The 26,340-nt window shown below is 42.0% G+C and overlaps 2 protein-coding genes across 5 annotated transcripts in view; one reads left to right on the top strand and one right to left on the bottom strand.

Annotated features, from left to right (window-relative positions):
- The window catches only part of LOC137185857 (clathrin heavy chain 1-like), a 30,282-nt gene extending 8,251 nt beyond the window's left edge, over window positions 1–22,031 (top strand). The window contains exons 4-34 of one of the 3 annotated variants that reach the window (XM_067594298.1): window positions 268–429; window positions 645–758; window positions 1,294–1,467; window positions 2,660–2,857; window positions 3,504–3,704; window positions 4,367–4,519; window positions 4,753–4,875; window positions 5,081–5,218; window positions 5,647–5,811; window positions 6,024–6,204; window positions 6,318–6,481; window positions 6,601–6,726; window positions 6,975–7,117; window positions 7,256–7,490; window positions 10,768–10,890; window positions 11,112–11,257; window positions 11,443–11,626; window positions 11,817–12,009; window positions 12,226–12,383; window positions 12,509–12,673; window positions 12,872–12,979; window positions 13,162–13,329; window positions 13,538–13,687; window positions 13,847–13,978; window positions 14,505–14,615; window positions 14,823–14,993; window positions 15,181–15,402; window positions 16,542–16,562; window positions 20,012–20,049; window positions 20,167–20,242; window positions 20,346–20,485. In XM_067594298.1, the coding sequence (XP_067450399.1) occupies window positions 268–429; window positions 645–758; window positions 1,294–1,467; window positions 2,660–2,857; window positions 3,504–3,704; window positions 4,367–4,519; window positions 4,753–4,875; window positions 5,081–5,218; window positions 5,647–5,811; window positions 6,024–6,204; window positions 6,318–6,481; window positions 6,601–6,726; window positions 6,975–7,117; window positions 7,256–7,490; window positions 10,768–10,890; window positions 11,112–11,257; window positions 11,443–11,626; window positions 11,817–12,009; window positions 12,226–12,383; window positions 12,509–12,673; window positions 12,872–12,979; window positions 13,162–13,329; window positions 13,538–13,687; window positions 13,847–13,978; window positions 14,505–14,615; window positions 14,823–14,993; window positions 15,181–15,402; window positions 16,542–16,562; window positions 20,012–20,049; window positions 20,167–20,197 (4,398 nt within the window). In that variant the 3' untranslated portion in view covers window positions 20,198–20,242; window positions 20,346–20,485. Of the gene's footprint in view, window positions 1–267; window positions 430–644; window positions 759–1,293; window positions 1,468–2,659; window positions 2,858–3,503; window positions 3,705–4,366; window positions 4,520–4,752; window positions 4,876–5,080; window positions 5,219–5,646; window positions 5,812–6,023; window positions 6,205–6,317; window positions 6,482–6,600; window positions 6,727–6,974; window positions 7,118–7,255; window positions 7,491–10,767; window positions 10,891–11,111; window positions 11,258–11,442; window positions 11,627–11,816; window positions 12,010–12,225; window positions 12,384–12,508; window positions 12,674–12,871; window positions 12,980–13,161; window positions 13,330–13,537; window positions 13,688–13,846; window positions 13,979–14,504; window positions 14,616–14,822; window positions 14,994–15,180; window positions 15,403–16,541; window positions 16,563–20,011; window positions 20,050–20,166; window positions 20,243–20,345 lie in introns of all 3 variants that reach the window. The other 2 variants (XM_067594296.1, XM_067594297.1) reach the window with 2 other exon arrangements.
- Window positions 22,032–22,072: 41 nt separating this feature from the next.
- Window positions 22,073–26,185, bottom strand: cfap45 (cilia and flagella associated protein 45). 2 transcript variants are annotated; one of them, XM_067594300.1, is made up of 13 exons: window positions 26,169–26,185; window positions 25,785–25,831; window positions 25,479–25,586; window positions 24,881–24,987; window positions 24,538–24,682; window positions 24,283–24,453; window positions 23,969–24,147; window positions 23,696–23,825; window positions 23,419–23,565; window positions 23,115–23,228; window positions 22,798–22,991; window positions 22,475–22,699; window positions 22,073–22,374 (listed from the first exon to the last, which is right to left on the bottom strand). In XM_067594300.1, the coding sequence occupies exons 2-13, from the start codon at window positions 25,785–25,787 to the stop codon at window positions 22,314–22,316; spliced, it is 1,584 nt and encodes a 527-aa protein (XP_067450401.1). In that variant the 5' UTR covers window positions 25,788–25,831; window positions 26,169–26,185; the 3' UTR covers window positions 22,073–22,313. The 2 variants fall into 2 exon arrangements, with proteins under 2 accessions (XP_067450401.1, XP_067450400.1); XM_067594299.1 differs by lacking the exon at window positions 26,169–26,185 and adding an exon at window positions 26,107–26,125.
- Between the last annotated feature and the right edge of the window lie 155 nt (window positions 26,186–26,340).

The following is a 26,340-nucleotide window of genomic DNA, read 5'->3' on the forward strand; positions in this document are numbered from 1 at the left end:
GTTTCTCAGTGTAGCAGGAAGTAGAAAGTCTTGAATTCACATTTAATGTTTTTGAAAGGATCGGTCTGACTCAAATTCTAAAGTCATTTAGTTAGTTTCTCTGTTGGGGTTAATCCAGTCCATCAGCGATTCCCAGTATGATTATCAAGAACCTTGAAATAAAGTCCCTAGCAGCATACTTTTATTTAATAACATATTAATTAGCAAAAAATGTCTTAATGCTACTTAAAATCACAGACAACTTTGACCTAACTCTTTCCTCTTCAGCAAAACCGTGTTGTTGGAGCGATGCAGCTATACTCAGTGGACAGGAAGGTGTCTCAGCCCATCGAGGGTCATGCTGCTGGCTTTGCGCAGTTCAAGATGGAGGACAATACCGAAGAGTCAACTCTGTTCTGCTTTGCTGTGCGAGGACAGGCAGGGGGAAAGGTAAGATTTACTGACACTGCAAAGTGTCAGGCAGACTACTGCAATAATAAAAAAAAAAAAAATCAATATGGACTCATTTGAAAAGTGAAAATCAATCACACATAGAAAAGTGCTCAGGAATATACAGAATCCATATCAAATTTACTGGATTAAAGAAATCTCCCCTTGCAACCTGACTTTGTCTGCTTTTTATCTAAATGCCTTTTTGCGTCTAGCTGCATATCATTGAAGTGGGGACTCCACCGACTGGGAACCAGCCATTTCCAAAGAAAGCTGTGGATGTTTTCTTTCCTCCAGAAGCCCAGAATGACTTCCCCGTCGCCATGCAGGTACAGAAACTAATATGAGCAGACTTTTAGTGCCCATACTTGTTGCCTGTTTGTCTTGGTTCTGCAAACAATAGTGTCACAGCCACGATTTCCTGTTTCCCACCATAGAAAGAGGGCTACATATGAGTTCACATGTCGTTACTTTAAGATTTTCTTAAAGGGGTATTTAGAAAACAAAAGTATGCTGTTGATATGTATATTGCTGTTGAAGTTGTTATTTAAGAGCCGTTTAAACACGAAGCTGCTTCTCATTCAGTGTTGGACCAACTATCTGATGTGTTAAAATCGCACCAATTCTGAGTTGCCCCTCAGTGTGTTACCACCATCCACCTGCCATTCACAATTGGTCTACAGCAGCATTTACCACCCAAACTGTCTCATCATAACAAAATCCACAGGGTCATGTTCTGATTGTGGCCTCTTTAGTAGAGTTCACAAGCATGGGGTTCAATGTCTTGCTCAAGGTCGTTTTGAGAATGATCTGTTTGTTTATTTTTAGGTGTTCTTATTTTTCTATTCCTGTACTTCTATCTAGATCAGTTCCAAGCAAGATGTAGTCTTTCTCATCACCAAATATGGCTACATCCACCTGTATGACCTAGAGACTGGAACCTGTATCTACATGAACAGGATCAGCGGGGAGACCATTTTTGTCACTGCCCCTCACGAGCCCACTGCTGGTATCATTGGGGTCAACAGGAAAGGACAGGTACTGTATATTTCAGTTATAGTCTCCTGTCCCTTCATATATCATGTCCTCTAATAGGGTCAAATTTGTGCTGATATTAAACTCTGTCATTGTTTTATTTGCTAAATTTGTGCTACTTTTATGTAATTTCCCCATTGAAGACTGCATACAGTGCAATGGCACATTCTTGAATTCACAGCAGCAATCATAAGATGGGTGTTTGTTAACATTAAGATCATACACCTTATTTGCTTGTGCATTGGTAAGGATTCAATAAATGGCTGTAATGATCCTTTATTCTGCTAGGTTGACAAAATTATTTCCATTGCAAAGTAGGGTTCTCACATTAAACATACATTTAAATATTGTTATTAAATGTTAATTGTAAACAATGTTGGACAGACATCAGCAAAAGTCTCAGTATGTGTTTATAAATACTAGATTCTTGTCCATGTTGGCCTATTATTTCTGACATTTGTTGGTGATTCATTTTCCCTGTGATATGTCAGTGTGGGTCCTTGGTTGTTGTTGTGTGACCTTGACTGTGGAAATCTCTGTGAAAATATCAGGCTGTAGCAGCATCTTTGGTGTCAGGCAGCATGTGACAGCCACAGCAGGAGGGCTAAGCTTGGCCGGCCAGAATACACAATCTAATCCTGTTATTGCTCTTGGCTCTCGCCTGCAGGTCTACCATATACAGCTCAATGTGTTGTACACACACACACACGCACACAAAATGTAACACTACACGCAACAACATGAGGTAATCCCTGCGTGTAATTTAGGAATGTGACAAGTACACGTCTTAGGATGTAATTCACTTAAAGCTATTTTTGCATACAAAGGTGTGTGCGAAGAAGTTGAACTTGGTTTCAAATTCAAGTGTACCAACATTTCTCTGTAAATGAAAAGTGTACCATGTTTATACAGGCAGGTGTCACATTGTTGCAAATAATTCTTAATGTTTGCATTCCCTTGCATTTGTGGTACCTAACCCAGGACAAGTTAGTGAATGTGTTCTGGGTGAAGAAAGACTCCTTTTGGATCACAACATATGGACATTTGCTGTAGTGGTAATTGTTTTTTTTTGTTGAGAGGATTTAGAAATAATATACATTAAACACAACATTGTTCTATCTTCAGGAACAAATCACATCAGTGAGGCATCATCTGTTGTGTATTGATAATAAAACATGAAAATGTGCTTTTCCAGGTGTTGTCAGTGTGCGTGGAGGAGGAAAACATCATTCCCTACATCACCAATGTGCTCCAGAACCCAGACCTGGCTCTCCGCATGGCTGTCCGTAACAACCTTGCCGGTGCTGAGGAGCTGTTTGCCCGCAAGTTCAACACCCTCTTTGCAGCAGGGAATTACTCAGAAGCTGCCAAGGTGGCAGCCAATGCACCTAAGGTAAAGCCAGTGTGCCACCAACCGTGCACACAGAGCTGGGTCAAACAAAGTGACCTCACCCACAGCCCAACTAATACAAGCTCAGACTGTGTAGACTAAGCAGATTTCTGCAGCTTAGCATGACAATAAACATCCAGATTTTGTTAGGTATATGTAAAACAAGTTTAGATTGGCATCAAAATAGTTTAAAAGCCAAATTCAGTAGGGGTTAGGAAATGGTTAAGCTTTGTTTTTTAACACCATGGTTGTCATCAGGGTCTCCACTGGAAAATGCTGGTTAAAGCTTCATTGGTTGGTTGTTTTTAGTTGTTGAAAAGCATTTTATTTATGTAAAGTAATCCTGTGAAACATGTGACGCATTCATGTTTCTATATCTGGACAGCAGGATTGAACAGTCAGACAGATAAATTGGGTATTCAGTCTTTGTGGTGAAAATTATCTTTATTTTTTGTACTTTTTTGTCTCCTTTGGTCTGAGAACTTACATTATACATCCTATGTTCACTATAGTCACTAATGGTCACCCAATGTTATGTAACTCTATATCACCACTATTCTTCTAGGCAATGCTCAAAGGTGACTTCTCCCTCACACTATTTAACCTGAATCTTCCACTGTTTGTCTTTACATCCATCTTTCTTCTCAAGGGTATCCTGCGGACCCCAGACACCATCCGTAGGTTCCAGAGCGTTCCAGCCCAACCAGGCCAGAGGTCTCCATTGCTCCAGTACTTTGGCATCTTATTGGATCAAGGCCAACTTAACAAGTTTGAGTCTCTGGAACTGTGCAGGCCTGTCTTGCAGCAAGGCCGTAAGCAGTTGCTAGAGAAATGGCTGAAAGAGGACAAGGTATGTGCTCAGTGGGTTGTTTTATAGTGAATTCAGAAACACATCCACTCTTTAGAAAACAGTCACCATAGAGCCAAAGTCCTGGGCTGACTAAGCACTCAACACATTAATAGCTTTATTCCTAAGCAAGAAATCCATCATTTCGGGGGAAGAAACACTGTCTTTCCATAAGTTTAGTATCATGATGGCAAAACACACTGCTGGTTACTGTTATAGTCAGTTAGTTGGCTGCTCTACTTCTACAATTACCACTACACTTCTGGTTTCAGTTATGTGCATTTTTGAGCACAGAATCATCTGTTTTTCAAATAACTGATTTGTGTATTAAAGACAGGAACATTTTTGTAAAATCGATAAATAGTTGGGCAGGAATCAAAATTTGCAAGTAAACATGGTGCTGCCATCCAATGTGATTAATGTTACACTCCCAGTTCTGACAAACACAGCATCAGTGCAGAGGCTTGAGGATTACACATAAAGCTAGTTTGGGAATTCTGTGTTCTTGGAAAAGGTTTAAGTGCATGTTTATCTGATTTAGTCCTCTTGGCTCTTCATTTGTTCTGTATTGTACTGCTTTTAAACCCTTAATTTATCTCTGATGGTACTATGTGTGTGTGTGTGTGTGCACATGTGTATGCGTGCGTGTGCATGTGTGTTTACAGCTGGAATGCTCTGAGGAGCTTGGAGACTTGGTGAAATCTGTAGATCCTACTCTTGCCCTCAGTGTCTACCTCAGAGCTAACGTCCCCAATAAGGTCATTCAGTGCTTTGCAGAGACTGGCCAGTTCCAGAAGATTGTTCTCTACGCCAAGAAGGTAACAATGCCTGATTTTATGTTCTTCCATATTTATCTTATATAATAGATGAAGAGAGAGATGCAGAGAAGTGAGAGAGAAGAATTTGATCTTATGAAACACTGTGGACTCATTTGTGTTGTGGACTTTGGTCCACCATTGTCTGTACATCACTTGAACCCTTCATTGATGAAGGGTTTTATTGTGTTTGCATTTACTGAATTGTTTATGATTAAGATCTGTTTCCTCTGTAGGTGGGATACACTCCAGACTGGATCTTCCTGCTAAGGAACGTAATGCGGATCAGCCCAGAACAGGGCCTTCAGTTTTCCCAGATGTTGGTACAGGATGAGGAGCCACTTGCTGACATTACACAGGTAAAACCAAACATCTTCAAATTCACACTACAAGCACCTACATATCCAGGAAATAAATATCTTTATAACCTGCCAAATTGATTCCCAATCAACAGGTTAAGTAAAGGATAAATATAGGTTAAAAAAAAGGGGGGGGGGAGAAAGAAATATACAGTTAGTTGTGAGGGGTTTGACATACGTGATTATTTCTCTCTTTTGTCCCCAGATTGTCGACGTCTTCATGGAGTACAACCTGATCCAGCAGTGCACATCCTTCCTGCTAGATGCTCTGAAGAACAACAGACCCATGGAGGGACCACTTCAGACACGTCTGCTGGAAATGAATTTGGTCCATGCACCACAGGTACACAAACATGGAAACATCAGACCTAAATAACGCAAATGATCGCAGAGTATTTAGCTTTAACCTACACGGAAAACGAGATGATCAATTGGTTTAACCCAATCTAGATTTGGACCACCGCAGTTTACTTTGGCTGACAGAAGTCTTAATTGCAAAATGAACACAGTTATCTTATTTAGTTACAAATTCGTGATTGTGAGTTATCTATAACTTTAACTGGCTTTATGAGTCAGACTTTTTCCTTATTTTTAAATCACACATTTTGAAACTAACCCTGTAGGTTTCTTTCTTCCTTAAAAAGTGTCTCACAGTGCTTCCCTTTCCAAAAAATTTAACTGTCTTCCACCATCTGTTAGAAAATTACGCTGCTTGTTAACTAGGCTTCAAATCATTTTGAAATGTCTTTGTCCCTGTGTCTTGTCTTGCAGGTTGCAGACGCCATCCTGGGCAACCAGATGTTCACCCATTATGATCGTGCCCATGTGGCACAGCTGTGTGAGAAGGCTGGTCTCCTGCAGAGGGCGCTGGAGCATTACACCGACTTATATGACATTAAGCGTGCTGTGGTGCACACACACCTCCTCAACCCAGAGGTACAGCATAAACAGAGGAACACATGGAAATAATATTAGAAAAAATATAATAATAATAGAAAGTAATGCAATGGAAAGTAGATTAAATGTTTCTAATCCTGTTTTCCACAAGTGCTCATTTGAAAAACATATATTGATGTATTTTGAGTTATTGGTTTATTATTACCATATTACTCTTTCCATTGCTGATTGTTTTCTGTTTGTCCTTGCAGTGGCTGGTGAATTTCTTTGGCTCCTTGTCAGTGGAGGACTCTTTGGAGTGTCTTAGGGCCATGCTGTCTGCTAACATCCGCCAGAACCTGCAGATCTGTGTCCAGGTCGCCTCCAAGTACCATGAGCAACTCTCCACTCAGTCCCTCACCGAACTCTTTGAGTCCTTCAAAAGCTTTGAGGGTAAGCTCGGAGATTGCAAAGACCCAATCAAGCTGTTAATTTTAAATTATAAAAGACACCTTTTAAAAAACACAGGTTACTTCTGTTGATTGTGACATGCTTTTGTCTTCCAGGTTTGTTTTATTTCCTGGGTTCCATTGTGAACTTCAGCCAGGACCCCGAGGTTCACTTCAAATATATTCAAGCTGCTTGCAAGACGGGCCAGATCAAAGAGGTGGAGAGAATCTGCAGAGAGAGTAACTGTTACGACCCTGAGCGTGTCAAGAACTTCCTCAAGGTCAGGAATGGACCAGTACTGCTGCACTGTCAGAACATTAGTGTAAACCTTTTCACTATCAACATGATCTAACCTGTCATTTATTAGTCAATACTAATGTTCAATGTTTTTTTCTACAGGAAGCTAAGCTGACTGACCAGCTGCCTTTGATCATTGTGTGTGACCGCTTCGATTTTGTCCATGATCTGGTCCTGTACCTGTACCGCAACAGCCTGCAGAAATACATTGAGATCTATGTGCAAAAGGTATATTGCTACTTTCCTGGCCTGAGAGAAAACTGGTCTTTTATATCCAGAACAATAAATAGTTTAACAGTTGACACAACATACATTAAAAGTCTGCCATCTGTGGAATTGCAAACCTTGTCTGCCATTTCCTCATCTCGCTGTCCTTCATTAATATTATTCTTTCCCACTGCACTTAAAGTAAAACATTGTTGTGCATTTGTCCTCACCTGGATTGAAACATGTAACTGCAAGATCATTTATTTCAGGTGAACCCAAGCCGTCTGCCAGTAGTCATCGGAGGTTTACTGGATGTGGATTGTGCTGAGGATGTGATTAAGAACCTGATCATGGTGGTGAGAGGGCAGTTTTCCACAGACGAACTGGTCGCTGAAGTGGAGAAAAGAAATCGGTAAGAAGAAAGAAACTAATTCAACTGTATAGCAATATTTGAATCATTCAGTCGACCCGTCACATCTTATAGAGTCATGAGTCAGTAGATGTTTTCCTCTCCAAACCAGTGTAACCTTAACTGTGTGTCTCTCTCCAGACTGAAGCTGCTGCTGCCTTGGTTGGAGGCTCGTATTCATGAAGGTTGTGAGGAACCTGCAACCCACAACGCCCTGGCCAAGATTTACATCGACAGCAACAACAACCCAGAACGTTTCCTGAGGGAGAACCCCTTCTACGACAGCCGTGTGGTGGGCAAGTACTGTGAGAAGAGAGACCCCCACCTGGCCTGTGTGGCCTACGAAAGAGGACAGTGTGACCAGGAGCTAATTAATGTGAGTTTACATTGGAATCATATTTCTTTGATAATGACAAATGGAATAAGTCCATTTTTTTCTAAAATGCATACCTTACGACATGAACGCTTGTGCATTATTTAAAAACTCCATCTGGGGTCATTAGAGGACAAGAATGTCTGCGTTAAAAAACTGCCATAAAAATATTATATAGTAATATAATTTTCCACTTTCAATGATTTAATTTTTTAACAAACGTCAGTCCTGATAATAACTATCAAATATTCATTTGTTTTCAGGATTTTAACCCTTTAAATGCCAGTTTGTTTACATAATACAACTGTTTTTTATGACAAAAACATAAAAAATGAATTATTTTCCATAAACTAAATGCAAAGGGGATTCTTTGGGGGGGATTATCACAGTCTGGGATATATCAATGATTAGCAACAACATTGATTTTTATGCATTATTATTTTTTGTGCAGTATTGGTTAAAGAATCCCACCTGATCATATAGTTTATGTAAAATGTCAACATTTTTTTAATTACTCCTATTACCCCCAAAGATTTTAACTTCTAATAGCCTATTATCTTATTTTGCTCTAAAAAATAAAGCAAAAATACAAGTTCACTCTGAACAAGAGCAGATTTATTTATTATTAACATTTAGAACTGAAATAGTATGTGAGAAAGAGAGTTCAGTTCAGATGCAGCAGAAGTTGCAAATGGATGATGTGTGTTCTTTGCAGGCATACTTGCCACACTTAATGCAGGTAGTGGCGTTTTTTTTTTTTCTTTTTTCTGGTTCAGAATTCACAAAGCCTCCTTCTTTTGGTAATGATACCTGGGTCAGGGTTAGGGTCTGTGTCTGGGTGCTGCAGATCTGCCGCCATAGCGGCAGCAGCTGGAGTGCAGGGCAGACGCTGTCTGTGTTCCATTTGTGGGGACACAAGCATTTTCCCTAATTCCCCAATGAACAGCCTCCGTCTGAATTTCTTTGCCTGGTTCCAGGCTGGATCCACAACTGTTCATTGCACAAAGGTGTTGAATGCAGACATATCAAGGACATTATAAAAGAGCACTAGTCGTCACCAACAGGTCCTTCTCCTGCAGCTGTAGGTGCCGACAACCTGTAAAAGAAAAAAGACCAAATAAAAAATGAATAAATGAATACAAATATTCTTCCTCATTATAAAGAAATATCTCATTCATTTTTTATATAAATGCAAGAAATTCTGAATAATAGAAGCACTAAATATATCTCAGACAAGCACATAAATTCATTAAGAATAAATCAGTGTGCGTGTAATTGATGCATAATGGCACATACCATATCCAGGTTGTTGACACCTCCTTTGCAGCAGTTGTAGTCTGTGATGATTGTGAGTCAAAGAAGCGAAGGCGAAGTGAAGGCGAAGACAGAGGATAGGACCGCCCTGTTCCTCATCTGGAGCAGCTGTGGAGGAAGCACTGGTTTGTTCTTACGCACAGTTCCGCCAAGGGCCACTTTCCTCCTCAAAAGCTCCTCTGCCGGCGCATAGGAGGTGAAAAAAATGTCGCAGGTCACTGTGTTCACCTGGAGCCTCTCTGTCATTTCCAGGACCCCCCCTCTGTTCCTGGTTCACCTCCGCCAGACAGCCCTCAGGTTCTCCCGTATATATATATCTGCATCCTCCACGCATAAGATGTCTTAACATCATAGCTGACCCTGATTTTTATACCATACTTGGCTAGTTTGCTTGGCATGTAATGCCAGAACCCACAACAGCCTTTGAATGGGACCAGCTGTTTGTCCACACACACACATCCTGGCTGGGGTTGAAGAGCAGGGGGAGGCGATGCATCCACTTCTCCCAGATGGGGCGGAAAGCAGACAGCTTTTCTTGCCTGTGACACACGGGTTGAATCAACCTGTCATCGAAGCGCAGGTTGGAGCTGATGAGCCTAAATTTGCAGTGGGACATGGTGGCTCAGAAGATGGCCCATCTGGTGAGGTCATCCCACAGGCTGCAAGTCAATTCATCTCGTGACCTGTACACCAGCCAGGATCAGCACCCCAATGTATGCCTGTAGGTCAGTGGCATCTACGTCTCTCCAATCAGACACAGAACGTCTCCCCTGCAGGTTGGTTTTCTCCACAAGAAGCCGGATTATGTCTTCTCTTATGAAAAGATCAAAGGATGGCTTTACAGTGCTGATCCTGACGATGGCATACCATGTTGGTCCCAGGGTCACGCAGGTAGTTGGAAGGTACCTCAGAGTCTTGGCATGAGTGGGAGCCCAGATAATTTGCCCATTTCTTGATTTCCAGTCTGGATTGGCGGTCTCCTCCCTGTCCTCCCCACTCTAAGTACAGTTAGAGGAATAAGAGTCATCGGAGGAATCAGACTCCACCATGTACTCGACGTCATCCTCTGAGTTTGTGTCTTCCTCAGTTTTAGAGACACCTGACTCATGCTCGCTGTCAGCAGGCAGGAGGGTGTGCTCCAGAGCTTTTTGAACAGACATGTGTCTCTTCATCTTGCTAGGTGGGAAATGACCAGCCACTCAAGCTGCGTATACTGATAGATTTGGCTGCAACAGCAGTTCCACAAACTCAAATCTACTAAACCAAATAAAGCGCAACTTGGTTTTGGTTTTCCCCATGCGCGCTCTCACACACACACACACACACACACACACACACACACACACACACACACCTCCAAAGCTCAATAGCCTACCGTAACTCATAAACAGAAATGTACTGCACATATGAGGTGTAATATATTATATTCTACTGAATTTGAAGGCCTGCACGTGCGTGTGAGTGGGTGGATGAGTAAAAGTGTTTGCGTGTGTGAGAGAGAGAGATTGGGACATGGAGCTGTTTATTGTGACCTCCAGTACAATACAATTTCTACCTACACACACATTTATTTTTCAATACACACATACATGCCACACTGTGATATACATACCAATACATTTGGGTCATTTTTAGTGCATTCACATTTTCACTGGCCCTGCTGTGCTCCATAATACAGCAGAAGCAGGACTAAAGATTAATGCATTGTATTTGGCCTGTGGGCAAATACAATGTAAATGACACCCTCTGGTGGAAAAAAGTTAAAACTACAATTTTGAAGCCAGGGCTCCAGAATGAAAGTCTAGTATAACAGAATGCATGAATAGGTTTAGGTTTTATTTTGGCAGGAGGATCAAAAATTGCAGTTTAATGGATTTTAATGGGACCTCTAAGGTGAAAAATGAAAAAGCCAAAAATGTCCACAGTGGTGCACATGTCTGAACTGTTTTTGTTTATTATTCTTTAGGTGTGCAATGAGAACTCACTGTTTAAGAGTCTGTCCCGCTACCTTGTGCGTCGCAAGAATCCTGAGCTGTGGGCAAGCGTGCTGCTGGAGACCAACAACTACAGAAGACCACTTATCGACCAGGTCTGACCTCTTGCTGTCTCTGTCTCTGTCTCTAAAAGCTGCATTACTAAGCAAAGACATGAGTCAAGTTTTTCAAAGCCTTTTGACAATATCCATCCTTTAGTTTTTCACATCACAGTTTTTTATCTACCTGTTATAGGCTTGTTCAATTGTAATATTTTTAAGATTTAGTTAAAACATCAGATGTAGTGCAACTAGCCCGTTGTCCTATTCTGCTGCAGGTTGTCCAAACAGCCCTGACAGAGACACAGGATCCAGAGGAGGTATCTGTGACAGTCAAGGCCTTTATGACCGCTGACCTTCCTAATGAGCTCATCGAGCTTCTGGAGAAGATTGTCCTGGATAACTCTGTCTTTAGCGAGCACAGGTGAGAGGGGCTTGATATACCTCATTGGACATAAGTCAGTTGGCTGTTATGTTTGTTTGTCTGCTTTTTGTAGTAAGTTTCTTGAATTGTGATCATATTTGAAAACACTTATTCATGCTTTTATGTACCTTTTTTTAGTCATATAGAAACTGTTCACTGAGATCTTCCTGTTTTGGTTATTTCAGAAACCTGCAGAATCTGCTCATCCTGACGGCCATTAAAGCTGATCGGACACGTGTCATGGAGTACATTAACCGTCTGGACAACTACGATGCCCCAGACATTGCAAATATTGCCATCAGCAATGAGCTGTTTGAGGAGGCCTTTGCTATTTTTAGGAAATTTGACGTCAACACCTCTGCTGTGCAGGTGCGTGGATTCCTGCTTGACTTTGTGTTTAAAAAAAAGTCACAACATAAACCTCAAAAGCTTTTTTTCTTACTGTTTGTTTACAGTTTAAATCCAGGCTTGTTATTCAGGCCTGACCTAAAGCCTTATAATAATGATCACCAAGACTGTGTTATTGATCTTGATCTGAATCTTGTCTTGTTGAATCCAGGTTCTGATTGAGCACATTGGTAATTTGGACAGAGCCTATGAGTTTGCTGAGCGCTGCAATGAGCCTCCAGTGTGGAGTCAGCTGGCAAAGGCCCAGCTGCAGAAAGGTCTGGTCAAAGAAGCCATTGACTCTTACATCAAGGCTGATGACCCCTCTGCTTACATGGAGGTGGGGCAAGCTGCAGCCCAGAGCGGTAAGTAACTTAATCCAAATTACTGGCTCATTTGCTGCTTAGAAAATCTTGTAAAAAAGGATAAATTATTTGCTTACATTATTTTTATTTTTTATTACCTTATTTCAAGCTTGAAATCCATTTATTTGAATTCTTGTAATGAAGACACTTTAACGATGTTTTGGTAAATATAGATTGATGTGCTTTTCAGACTGATGTGAGTTGTGTTGTGTGCAGGAAACTGGGAGGACCTGGTGAAGTTTCTGCAGATGGCCCGTAAGAAGGCCCGTGAGTCGTACGTTGAAACAGAGTTAATCTTCGCTCTGGCCAAGACCAACCGCCTGGCTGAGCTGGAAGAGTTCATCAATGGCCCGAACAATGCTCACATTCAGCAAGTAGGTTCTGGGACAATAAACACTCATTCTTTTTTACAGCTGATCACCACTGAGCTCTCTTTCCCCTGTTAACAGCTGCTGTTTTTCTGATCTTACCTTCTCTTTTTTTGTACCTTTTCCCTCAGGTGGGTGACCGTTGCTATGACGACAAGATGTATGAGGCAGCCAAACTGCTTTACAACAATGTGTCCAATTTCGGCCGCCTGGCATCCACTCTAGTGCACCTGGGAGAATACCAGGCAGCTGTGGATGGAGCTCGCAAGGCCAACAGCACCCGCACCTGGAAGGAGGTGAGGATTATCAATACAGGTTCACTTTAACTCCCTCTAATAGTAAAGAGTCCTTTTGAAACAGATGTTTGACATCAAAACACACTTTTCCTCTCTGTCTGCCTCTAAGTCTTCCTTAAGTTTCACTCAAGAGAACAGAGCACTGTCCACTCTCTTATATAAAAACACATTGTTTGATGTCACTCTCTTCTCTTTCAGGTGTGTTTTGCTTGTGTAGAGGGGAAGGAGTTCCGGCTCGCCCAGATGTGCGGCCTGCATATTGTCGTACATGCCGATGAACTGGAGGAACTTATCAATTACTACCAGGTACATAACATAACTGGGGCCAGTGTAAAACATATGACTTTTAAAAACCCTCAGTGAAATAATCTCTTTCCCCTGACAAGAAGTGTTGACCAATGAAAAATGAAGGTTTAGTCATATGTATTTTGTTTACTGGTTTAAAGGGTTAGGGTGGGTTTTATAAAGTCTGTCTGTATTCCATTTAGGATCGTGGTTACTTTGAGGAGCTGATCACCATGCTGGAGGCGGCCCTGGGACTGGAGCGTGCTCACATGGGTATGTTCACAGAGCTCGCCATCCTCTACTCCAAATTCAAACCCCAGAAGATGAGGGAGCACCTGGAGCTCTTCTGGTCCCGTGTCAACATTCCAAAGGTAGGCAAAGGGAACAACAGTAACATCTGCAAACAAAGCATGACTTCATTATTATCAATTTAACAACATACTGTACACATAACATATTAAAACTTCCTGATTAGTTCACCAAGTTAATTATTAGTTCATGAACTGACGTGTGTATGTGTGTGTGTGTGTGTGTGTGTGTGTGTGTGTGTATGTGTGTATCTGTCTGTTTGTGGATCAGGTTCTCAGGGCAGCAGAGCAAGCCCACCTCTGGGCAGAGCTGGTGTTCCTTTACGACAAGTATGAGGAATATGACAACGCCATCATCACTATGATGAACCACCCATCTGATGCCTGGAAGGAGGGCCAGTTCAAAGACATTGTCACCAAGGTAGAGACTGTATTAATTAGTGATGCGAGTTGTCGTTCTGGTAACAAGTTTTGTTATTGCCAACAGAGCCAAAGTACTGATGTGTTTATGAGGTGAGATTCTTTATGTGCACTTGCAGATGTTCAAGTGAGTATACTGTATGTGTGCTTTTCGTTTTAGGTGGCCAACGTGGAGCTGTACTACAAGGCGGTCCAGTTTTATCTGGAGTTCAAACCTTTGTTACTGAACGACCTGCTCATCGTCCTCTCTCCAAGACTGGACCACACACGCGCCGTCAATTTCTTCAGCAAGGTCTGTGGCCAATATAATTTTCTGTTAACTTTTATGATAAGAATTTTAAAAAATGAAAATATATAAATAAAAGTTATTGTGGATCCCTTACTCCTGTAGACTTATGAGTGACTGTTCCTACATGCAGTAGTTTTGCACCAATCTTATTGGTGAAATACTCGTCTGGTGACAGGAAATGGAAACTTTGGTATATTAAGCTAAACTTTCCTACAGCTGTCTCCAGACACATTTTATGATACGTCTGGACCTATGAGACTGCAAAAAAAACCCTGCAGTTTATTATACACACAAAGTAACCATCAGACAGATCAAATATAGCTAGTTATAGACAAAGCAATAACACTTTTAATGTCTGGATAATCAAATATTTGCTTTAAAGTCTCATTAAATCTTTTTTATGCTCTTGTGGTTATCTGCTAAAGCTCACTTGATGCAGAATATGTGACATTGACTTGCAGAGAAAGAAAAGTAGTTCGATACGAGATGATTTGAAAATTGATGATTTTCTATCTGATTCTTTGTTTAGGTCAAACAGCTGCCTCTGGTTAAACCATACCTGAGGTCGGTCCAGAATCACAACAACAAGTCAGTCAATGAAGCCCTCAACAACCTCTTCATCATTGAGGAAGACTACGCGGTATGATGTGATAATGTTGTCCATTTTGTGTCATAACAGAGTTTTATAATCTATTTTTAGATGTGTTGATGTTAGTTGAAGAGGGGAAAACAACTTTTAGATGTGGTGTCATTCAATGGCACTACTAAATTTTCCCCAACATGATAAATGTTTTCAAGTAGTTGCATTTTTAGCTTCATCTTTTAATCCCTGTTCTCTCTTATCCAGGCACTGCGCACCTCCATTGATGCCTACGACAACTTTGACAACATCTCACTGGCCCAGGGCTTGGAGAAGCATGAGTTGATTGAGTTTAGGAGGATTGCAGCGTACCTTTTCAAGGGCAACAACCGCTGGAAACAGAGTGTTGAGCTCTGCAAGAAGGACAAGCTCTACAAGGTGCTTGGCCAGTAAAACAAATACAAACTTGTAGTATATACTCCAGTTCTTCCAAGTTAATGTGAATCAATGCATTACATTTCACCACAGAAAAAACTGACTGTGCTAAAATGTAAAGGCAGATAATGTCAACTTTCCCCAAGTCAAGTCAATTTATTGAACAGTATTTGTGCCCTTCTCTCTGCAGGATGCCATGCAGTACGCATCAGAGTCCAAAGACACAGAGCTGGCTGAAGAGCTCCTGGCTTGGTTCCTGAATGAAGACAAGAAGGAGTGTTTTGCCGCCTGCCTATTCACCTGCTACGACCTGCTGCGGCCCGACGTGGTGCTTGAGACCGCTTGGAGGCACAACATCATGGACTTCTCCATGCCATATTTCATCCAGGTCATGAGGGAGTACCTCAGTAAGGTGGGTTATCCACACCTGAAGAGGTAACCAGTGAGTGTGGTGTCAGATGTCTTTGAGACAGAAAAACAAATTGAGTCAGGTTAGAGATAACTTTTTCAATTCTACAGTAAATACAGTGAAAGAAGGTAATAAGAAGTTAGACTGTGGGTTCTTTCTCCTGCTGTTAGATGTTTAGACTTGTGAAATAGTATTTGCAAACCTTTACTAATATATGGAGAGCCAGATGTCCGAGAGTTAGCATGTTGGACCTGCTCAGATGGGTGTACCACAGAAACAAATTAAATGGATTCTCTAAATACTTTTCCCCTGATTTTCCCACCCATCCGGTAACTGAAAGAAGCATCAACAACTGCTCAAGTGTATTTGCAAATACTATTCAACAGTAGGCAGTGTCACAGTTCCCCCAGACAGCGTCAAAGACAAAGCCCCCAATGCTGCCTATTCTTTCCTCCATTCATGCTCATCTTCCTATGCTTCTTTCAGTCACGTGTCATCACTGCGGTGTTTTCCTTTTCATTTGGGTTTCCATCCATTCAAGCTACTTTTCCATACAAATGTGTTCCAGAGGAGATTCATAACTGCTGTGTTGCTTGTCATGTCATTTATATTTGTTACATGGCACAAAATACAACCCACCTATAGCTTTCATGACAGGTAGCAGAGATGAGTGGAGCAATTGTTAAAAAAATAGTTGTATTTATTTGATGAACTTTTAGATGCTAAGATGGTGGATTTTACAACAGAATATTTTTAAATCATGTTTTTATCACATATGCTGTCAGTTTGCTGTAGTTAGTTTTCTTTTGGCTGACTACTTCTTTGCGCTTGTTGCAGCAAATAATTAATTTTTCTCTTAAGTCTTAGTAGATCTTGTTTAAGTAGTAACTTACTGGACTTGTAAGTCAATATTCATATCTGTATTTTACAATGTTTTAAGCAACAAGGTGAAATTGACTAGTACCAGAGTGATCTCAAGTCTGCATTTGTATCAAAAGTGGCGTTATTACCCGCATCTCTCAGGGTTTTTGTGTTTTCTTTAAGTGAGAAGTCTGCTCTTTTCTCTCTGTCAATTTCAATTTTGGGAGACTTCCATTTGTTTTTTTTCCTCCTTAAGTTGCCTCTCTGAATTTCCTTTCCAGGTTGATGCGATAAAGGAAAAGGTGAAAGTCGAATCCATTTTCTAATCATTCTTTTTGACCCCTCTCCCCTGTCCTGTAGCCTGTAGTTTGGAGGAGTAAAATTAGCAGGAACTGCATGACCCCCCCCCCCCCCCCATGTCACTCTGCTGCTTCTGACTGTAAAACTCTACATCTCCACTAGACCACCTACCTACCCACAAGACTCCAGAGTGGGGCTCTTCACACCCAGCCTTCAAGGGTCTGCTAGAGTTGCTGGTGTCAGTGTTGGTTTTCAGGTCTAAGTAATTAAAGGTTGACATAGGACAGGGAATGAACTAGTTATTGAAATAAGATGGAAACAAAACCCATAGCAAGAGGAGATCAGGGAAAATAACTGCTTTCAATGTTTCAGTATTTTTGAGTCGTGACGATTCTTCAATTATTACTTCTTATTCATTATTAATTGCTGTACTGAAAGAATATGTACCATCATATTCACCTACTGTAACAGAGACAGTCAGCTGCCCAGATTTACAGATATACAGTAACTATCAGCTTCCATCCCAACTAAAGCAAAGTGATATTAGCTCAGTTACCATTTTGTCATGCAAAGTGTAAAATACTTCTTTTAACATACATGATTACAGTTTTGTATGTTTACAAGTCAGTCATAAGACTTCCATTTATTCCATACAGCAGTGAGACTTTGCTTTAAGTGCAGAGTCGCTGAGTCTTATATCAAATATTCCCCTGACAAAACCTTTCTCCTCAAACACAATGAGTCATCCACTTAAGCCAGCATACCTATCACCTCTTCTTGTGCGTGGGTGAAGAGCGCCACTCCGGATAACTGCCTCACCTGCTGTGGTCGGGTCCTTTTCTCACAGACTTGTTAGATGAATTCTAATGTTACCCTGTCTGTAACCCCACTCAGGCCCTGTTCACGCCTGGCAACACGCGTCTTGGGTGATCCGATCACAAGTGGACAGCTTTAAGTACGTCAGTTCACACTTGGCATTAGAATGCGTCTCCACATGCGTCTCAAGTGACCGCTTGTGATCGGATCTCTATATGTAAATAAACATGTACATCATTTCCATTTGCGAAGACCAAAAGCGTTTTAACCAGCAGGATGCAGCAATGCACTTCCTGTGCCTAGTCTGCCGGAAATTAAAATAAGAAGAAGAAGTTTGCCCAAATGGAAATCAGACAGCGTTTTTCGTGTGTACTCCATCCATGAGAATCCATTTTGCCTGTTGTTTCTCACTTTAATATGACGCTCTTGGTGCGCGAATGAGTACGTGCTTCCACTTATGCAGAGGACGTCAGTTGAGTAGGTGGTCCTTCAGTGTGGCCCAGGACACATTTGCATACAAACTGCTAAAAGAATGTCGCCAAATGCGGCCCAGACCACCTCCCAAAGTGGTCTAAGCAATCGGGTCTCAACACTCAATGTGTCTTGGGTGCATTCACACCTGTACTTAGAGCTGTCCACATGTGATCAGATCACTCAAGGTGCATGTTAATGCCAGGTGTGAACAGGGCCTCAGCTGCAGTCTGCCGCCAGCCATCATCCTGACATTGTAGGTTCAGGATATTTCCACCCTGTAGAGATCAATACAAATGGAGTTTCAAGACATATGACATTAATAATTCTTAAATAATATCTTCATATCAAAGGGGGTGGGGGGATACACATATCCCTATTCGGCATAGACTGCATCTAAGTATAAGACCTATTTTCAGTAAAAGATGATCAAGTCAGCCATTATTTTAATGAAGTGACCATTCTTTCAGAGACCTTTCTGTTTGTCTGTACTACTGACTTTATCTCAGTGCTGTAAAAGAACATGAAAAAGCATAAACATTAGGTACAGGCATTTGTGAGTGAGGGGTATTTTTCTTTGCTACTGTAAAGTGTGGTCTCTTCAAGTGACAAACAACTTGAGTGTGTGACAGCAAATAATCTCTATTGTGGGGAACAAATACACAATGCGTAGAGCAACAAGCATGCATTTCCCCTCCCTCGGTAGCATCAGCAGCACTCAGGCCAGGCTAGGAGACTTCGTTGTTGGCTGTGCCTGCTTCTGGAAACCTTGAACTGGCTGTACAAAACCATCCCCTCCACCCTCTTTCACACTCCCTCTACTATGGCTCTCTGCTTCTCTTCCTCTTCTTCTTCTTTTCTCATGCACTCTACAAGAGGAGAATAACAATAAAAAAAACCTGCCGCTTCAGCATGTCTCTCAACCCCTTCTCAAACAAAACAACAGCCTGTCTTTTCTTGAAACAGCCTGCTTAACCAGATTGACTGACTGTAGTAGTAAACCAAGCAGGTATGTAGAGAACTGAACCCAAAACCATGAATCCTGCCCTTAATTGATCAATATCTAAGCTTTACACTGTTGGAGCTGTGGATAATTTCTGAAGCTTTTTGCTGGCTGCTTAATTCTTTGAATTTAGCTTCTCCTTTCGTCTTCTGCCGGTCATTTTCTGCCTCTGAGCCGCTCAGCAAATACTAAAGCAACAAGGCAGTTTTAGCAAGCTGATTCTCAAGGCTGCTTCTTCTAGCTGTTGGCACGAAGGCATCGATTTAATTGGGCCGTGTGCCAGGGCCTGGGGCACGTCTAGCAAAATATAGACACTGTGACAGTACACAGCATATGGGTGGTAATTAGGGTGTTGTTGTTTTTTTGGTGTTTTGTGGCAACGGGAAACAACAGAATAGCAAATGAGACAACAAATGTTTGCACAACGTTCCAAGTAGTTAAAGTTTTAACACTAAGCTAGATAAATTGTATTAATCTATATGTTATTCATATTCAAATAAATACACTGATACCAGCACTCAATGTAAATAACAAAAATCTAATAAACTAAAGCTAAAAAGTTACTTTGACAGTTAAGTTGAACCCAAACACATCATTTCTCTTCAGTTAAAGTGATTTTCTTCACTTAAAGATATAATATGTCATATCAAAAATCAAGTCTTTACCTCTGTTAGTTATATAATTACAACACAAAAAGGAATCACTTCATGGCAGAAGATGTAAACCTAAATCTGTAAATAAATGATGTCTTGTTCTGAGGCCCGTCTGTCCACCAACTTTCGTGTAAAAATGTTCAGAACATTGGTGAACAGCGGTGAAATCTTAACCAGCTGTGGGTCTGTTTGTACTGGTGAGGGGTTGGTTCTCTACATACTCAACATGTTAGAGTAGATGCTTTGGGTGGCTGGATGGTGGGACCATTATTGCCCAGTAGCTGTTTTTGTCTCCCCTCCTAATCCCTAATTAGACTGCTTTATCTCCCACAAATAAGTGGATGTGTACCTGATGGATTATTGTAACCAAGCTTGATAGAGTAGCCAGTAGTTTTCTAGTAGTAGATACTCCAATTACTTCATAGAGGGCCTCCAACACAGTAGAAAGGCCTGCCTCCTGCAGCCTGTTTTTATTTAAATCTGGACTGTATTCGTCTTCGCCCGTCAGGAATGGTCCCATCCGTCAGCCAGTGAAATAACCCAGAGGTCAGTTTTTACAAACCCGGCGTCTCAGCCCTTGTTCTATAAGAGCGCCCCCTCTCCCCCCCTTTCCACAGTCTAACTGAAGTCTCATGCCGCTGCTGCTGTTTTGTTTTCCACCAGGTGGACAAACTTGAAGCCTCCGAGTCCCTGAGGAAACAGGAGGAGCAGGCTACAGAGTCTCAACCCATTGTTTACGGTAAAAAAGACCAAACACAGATGATAATAAGGGATCTTTTTTTTTGACAATATAACCACAACTTTGCTCTTTTAACAAGTTTTTTCTGATGTTTCTGTCGCAGGCACACCCCAGCTCATGCTCACAGCAGGGCCCAACGTGGCCGTGCCTCCTCAGCAGGCCTACGGCTACGGTTACACAGCAGCACCAGGCTACGCCCAGCCGCCACAGCCCAGCTTCGGTTACGGCATGTGAACACCCCACAGCCCATACTCCTCCCCCGACCCCTACCACCACGACTTGACCCAACACCTTCCTCCCATCTGTCCTTCTCTCTTTGTGTTCCTCACCAGCTTCCCATGGTCTTCTACTCACAACAGGGGCCACAAGCAAGCAACAGCCCACTCTCGTTTTGAGTACTATTTTTTTATTATGTTGTCTGTTACAAGAGAAAAACGTTTAACTGCATTGAAGGACTTTTATTTGTATTGTTTGAAAAGAAATCGGACCACACATCATGTTTCTTTGTTTTACACATTCCATATTTATGACTACTTATTTAGAGAATTGTTTTTTCTGTATATGTTTATGTCATTATGTCGTTTTTTTATTGTTTCGGCGGAAGTGGACTTGCTTAAAGCTCAGCAATGAACCTTTGAAGTAGGTGGAGGAGCATTGGATTTTGCACTCGTGAAGAAATTAATGTAGAGAAGCTCTTACTTTTGATGTACTGAACATGTGAACAGCTTACATTGTCTCGTTTGTCTGTATAATGCATTTCATCATTGTATATTCTGAGGAAAAAAAGGTTACATATAATATTTGAACATATATTGCCATTTCAATGGCTATAGCTAGCAACACTAAGTAATGATAGTATATTCTGCACAGGCGTGTAGCTTTATGGAGTTTTAAATGCATACAGACGTATGTCACTGGTTGAATGAGGGTGTGTTTGTGTGTGTGCGTGTGTGTGTGTGCGCGCGTGTGCGTGTGGGTGAGTGTGACCTGATGGTCTAAATAAGAATTTTAACCCCCTCTCAGCCTGTATTGGGCTATTCAATCCACCCTTCTAGATGTTAGCTCTCCTTCATCGGCTCCATGTATTTAGGTGACCTCTTGTGCCGTGTACAGTGCTTGTGTGAGACTGTATCTGTGTATGTGCAAGGAACGGGACCATGGCTACCAAACCCCAGGGCCCCTCGACCCTTAACCGTACCGTGTGTGTGTATTTACTCCGAATCCTCCTTGTGCTGAGGTCCGTGTATGCCAGGTGTTGTGGTGTTTCCCTCGGTCACCATTACTTTTTTTGCGTGTACAGATGTGAACATGACGAATTGAAAACTTTTAGATGGAGGACCCCCCCCTCCCTCATCCCCAACCATCTGTCCTCCACCCACTTTCCTGTCCTGTTTCCTCCTCCGTCATGCTTTAGCAGCAAGAACAAACAAGGAGGCAGAAGACGCGGCAGGCTGGTGGAACCTTTGGTGTCCTAATGACAACTCGGTTAGATCCATAAACACTCCTGTAGGTTGTGTGTGTAGATGGTTATGATGAAGAAATTAGGTCTCAGTACATCCAGTTCTTTGTCAAGAATGGTCTGAAATAAGAGCCTGTATTTACCTTGATGTACTTAACTTCTTACATGCTTTAAGCTGTGTGTGTAAAGTGTCATCCTAACCCTACCATAAGTTGAATTCCTTTCTGTTGTCATGCATATTAATAATAAAGGGGATCTGTCATTGATAAATGGAAGAATATGACTTAACTGAAAGGGAAATACTAGCCTAAATAAAAACTAAAAATTGTACCTGGTGTTCAGTGGACTCAGTCTCTGTTTGGGAGGAAGTATTAATGTCTCAACAAGTCACTTTATTTTGTTTTTTTGCAATATGCACACCAAGATTCATCCTAAAACATTATGAACCACCAAAATGTGAACGTAGTGATGATCAAAAGCTTCTAAAACAATCATTTAAGTGAAATATAACCATATTGGTACAGTCTTATACATGTTACATTCATGTTACATTAAGTGCTGATGTGAATGTGGATATGAGTCAGATGAGGGTTGAATCCAGTTGTGAGGGCATCAGAGAGCCCGGGCCTTCCTCTCCACTTCGCTGCAGTATTTTTCAGAGAGCCCTGTAGCCCTGCACATGGACAAACACATTTCACATTTTTTCTGTTAACACATACATAATGACTCAAGGTCAGTCGCAAAAAAAGGTCCATCAACCTGCGTGCACTTACTTGAGCTCCTTGAGCTTTTTCTCTTTGATCTCATCAAGGCGCACACGTCTCTGCCGGGCCTCCTCGCTCAGCTGATCAGCCTCCTTGAAGAACTCTCTGCGCTTGGCTACAGCCAGGAGCTCACGTTCCTTCACCTGCTGCCTGATGGCCTCAGAATGGTGGAGCGCCTTCTGACGCAGCTTTTCCTCCTCCTCTTTCAGTTTGACGATCGTCTCCTGTTGCACCCTGTGTGGAGAAATGAATGAATGTTACAGCTCAATTTGCAAGATAGTACAAAGACTGTCCAGTTATGACTTGAGGTAGTTGTGTCCACAGTTTCTTACTTCAGCACTCTCTCAAACTCTGCCTTCTCTCGACCAGCTTCGATGGACAGGAAGTGTTCTTTGCAGCGAAGCTGCTCCACTCGAGCTGCCTTCAGCATCGCTTCCTCCTCCGCCTTCTTGGCAGCCAGCTCCTTCTCTTTTCTCCTCCATTCTCTGTCAGCTATTTCTTGGTTCCTCCGAGCGCGGAGCTCATCCTTCCAAATTCACAGACGGGCACACACACAAAATTATACAAATGTATTAATTAGTAATCTGTAATTGGGGTAAGATGTGGTTTGCAAGGCTTTTAAAAATCAACAGGTGGTTTTATTCCTGACCTGGTCTGCCTTGTAGTCTTTAGCTTTCTCCTGCCGGGCCCTCAGCCTGGCAATCTCCAACTCCTTCTCCTTCTTGATTTGCCTCTGCTGCTCTTCATGTTCTGCCTCCCGCTCCTGTAGGAGTCATGAAATGTCTTCTTTTTTTTTTTAAACACACTTGGAAAAGTGAACAATATTTGAATGGTAGAATAAATCAGAAATATGTTGAACACTGATGGCTGTTATGAACTGTCCTAGTGTTACTGTTTGTTTAGCTGTATATCCATGGAGATGGTCTGTTGAGATCATTTGCTTTTTATCTGACCAGTTTGTTTTTGATGTATTCCATGTCTCTCTTGTCAGCCAGCTTCTCCGCCTCTCTCCTCTGCTCCTTGGCCCTCAAGGTCTCATTGTTGATGCGCATGATCTCCTGCTGCAGACGCTGTTGCTCCTCCTTCTTCTTCTCCACAGCCTGGAAGAAGACAGCCAGTCAAAAACATACTCCAAACACACGTATACATGACTGGATTTCCCTCTCAGCATGTAAGTGACTGATTTTTCAGTGGGTGTCTGTGTGTGTTGTCTCCCCCTTGTGTCAGCACCTGGAGATCCTCCAGGTTCATTTTCTCCTGATTCTCTCGGATCTGGTATCTCTCCTGCTCTTTCATCTCGTCTTGCAGTTGCCTGTCCTCCCTACGCTGCTGGATCTGGTTGTAAATTTGCTGCATTCCACTGGAATATAACCCACAGACACAAAACTTCACAAAAATCTTTGCATCCGCACCTCATCAATCGCCTACGTCTTATGACAAGAATGGAAGTCATGTTTAAATCAATCTGTGAATGAGAATATAATTGTGTGTTTGTCCTTTCACCTGATCCTCTGTTGTTTGCGCAGCTCATCAATCTGCTCCACAGTCTCCAAGGCCCTGCGGCGCTCCACCTCCATCATGGCATCCAGACGCTTCTCCTCCTCTGTCAACTCCGTCTGGATCTGTTTCTTCTCCTGGATCTGGGCATCGCGTGTGGCTTGGCACTGAGCACCCAGAATCAGCTGTAGGAACGATGAACACACACACAGTAGATACACAACGTTGCTCATACAATTCAGCAGTTCAGCCAGTGAATGAAGGATTCACTCTCAGGCACATTTTAAAAACTTTTGTGTATCCACAGTACAGCTTCATACCTTGTTGAGCTTTTTAATCTCCTCCTCTTGCTCCATCCTGAGGGCGTTGGCCCGCTCCAGCAAGCGCTGCGCTCGGTCTCGGGCCTCTATCTCCAGCTCAGTCAGCGCCGGGTTCTTCTTACGGGACAGATCTGCCTCATAGATTTGACGCTTCCGGTCCTCTGCAGCTTTCTGGATGAGAGGTTATTGTGTTATTGGCAATCTGCAAGTTAAACAACATTTTTAGCGTGATTGGAGTTGTTCAGTGTTTCCTACAATTTCCTCGTCTTTCTTCTTCTGATAAGCCGCCTTCAACGCCTCCCTCTCCTCCTTGGTGAGAACCTGGGATGTTGAGGTGATCTGCTCAAATGCAGCTGATGGTAGAATGATGGACTCTCCAGAAGGATCCTTATATGGGACTCTGACAAAACAGGTTGGTTTTAATACTGCATAATGACTGTGTTGTAATCATATTATCATATTGTGATATTGGATGTGGGTAAATTATTGATAAGCATCCACTTTCCAAATTTACAGTTGAATTGAAATGTAGCTACTTGAATTTGTTTTTCACACGCACAGAGAAACTGACAGACAATCTGAGTGAGATATTGCCTACTTGAGATTGCGAATGAGGTCCTTGGTGATGATTTGAAGAGTCTCTCCTTGTTGGTTGTTTAGGGGCGGATCCCTGGCCATGGAGGCTGAGTTTCCACGTCTGTCTGACTGTGATGATTTGTGGACAGGGTTAGCAAAATCTCACAAACCCATATACGTACATACATGTATCCTCTCCAGCCTTGCAGCAGCATAAAATACTTTCTATGACAGATTTTCAAAACTGGGCACATTGGACTGCTATTACACCAAAGACACAGACTGATGATATCAGCACAGGGACACTGGTGATGCCATAGGAATTCCAAAAACACTTCCTTCAAAATCCTTCCTTTTTCTGTTGTTGTTGTTGCTGTGGTTTCTGTTTATTTGTTTGATCGTCTTTGGTTCTTTGATGGCTTATTTATGCTTTTGATTGATATCATTCCATCGACTATTATTATTATAGTATTAGCGCTCCTTGTGTATGCTAATACAGTGTATATAAAATGGAAGATCAATATTTGTATATTTTGTCGATGGTCAACTAACTAATAAATTGCTGCTCGTAGGAATAAAAAAAAACACATTTTAACTTCAGCTATATTACACACACTCACCGGTGTGGCGCTCCCAAACAGGCTCTCGTCCACCTCAGAGGTGGGGGCCCGGGTGCGGTACCGACGGGTGAAAGAGCTCCTTGAAGTCGCGGAGCTGGACCCCACTCTCTGCAAGGGTTAACATCACCAGATGTGTCAACACACAACCGCTCACACTAAGTTACTATTATCACTACACTGAAATGCCTATAAAACTGCAGCATTTCGCATGTGGGCAGGTTAACTATATGAAAAGTACAGTGAGCAATGGTCTAATCCAAATCTACACATGCTATTTCTGTTTTATTTCAACCTATTGTTACTTACCATGATCCTGGGATACTGATGTCCAGCGCAACTGAGGATGAATAAGCCTGAAAAAGTTAGATAACTTTTCTAGTTTTTTGTTTTGTCTTGTTTTTTGTAAACAAGTTTCAAAGACTGATAATACGAGCTATTTTTTAGTTATAAATTTGATCACATTGGGGATAAAACGTGGCCACAATTTAGCAAGCATCTGTTGAAAATTTGGAAATGTTTGTTGACAGTTGCCCTGGCAACATATGCGCGAGCTGGCAGGAGGAGGGGTTATGAAGTAACAGGTGTTGGATCGAAGTCTGTTTCCTCGTCGATATGTGTTTCCCCTTACCTGCCTTATCCCTAACCCCAACCAGCCGTCCTCTGAGGTGCTTAACCTGACCCCAAGCTTACCTTAACCCCGACCAGTTATCTCTTCTACGCCTAACCATAATCATAACCATAAACTAAGTCCTAACTCCAAGCGCGATGCAAATCTTTTTTTCCTAGGATGGCGAAGTCATGACCCGCCCTACTCTGCCTCTGATTGGCTAGTACCCGTTGCCTTCGTTGGTTGGGTTGGTTA

The sequence above is a fragment of the Thunnus thynnus genome, chromosome 7, assembly GCF_963924715.1.
Source record: "Thunnus thynnus chromosome 7, fThuThy2.1, whole genome shotgun sequence".
Classification (NCBI taxonomy): Eukaryota; Metazoa; Chordata; class Actinopteri; order Scombriformes; family Scombridae; genus Thunnus; species Thunnus thynnus.

Coding starts and splice junctions, on each gene's coding strand:
- cfap45 (XM_067594300.1), bottom strand. Junction 23,566..23,695: donor TGAACCTGGAGGATCTCCAG/GTGCTGACACAA, acceptor GTCTTCTTCCAG/GCTGTGGAGAAGAAGAAGGA. Junction 22,992..23,114: donor AAGACTACAAGGCAGACCAG/GTCAGGAATAAA, acceptor TGAATTTGGAAG/GATGAGCTCCGCGCTCGGAG.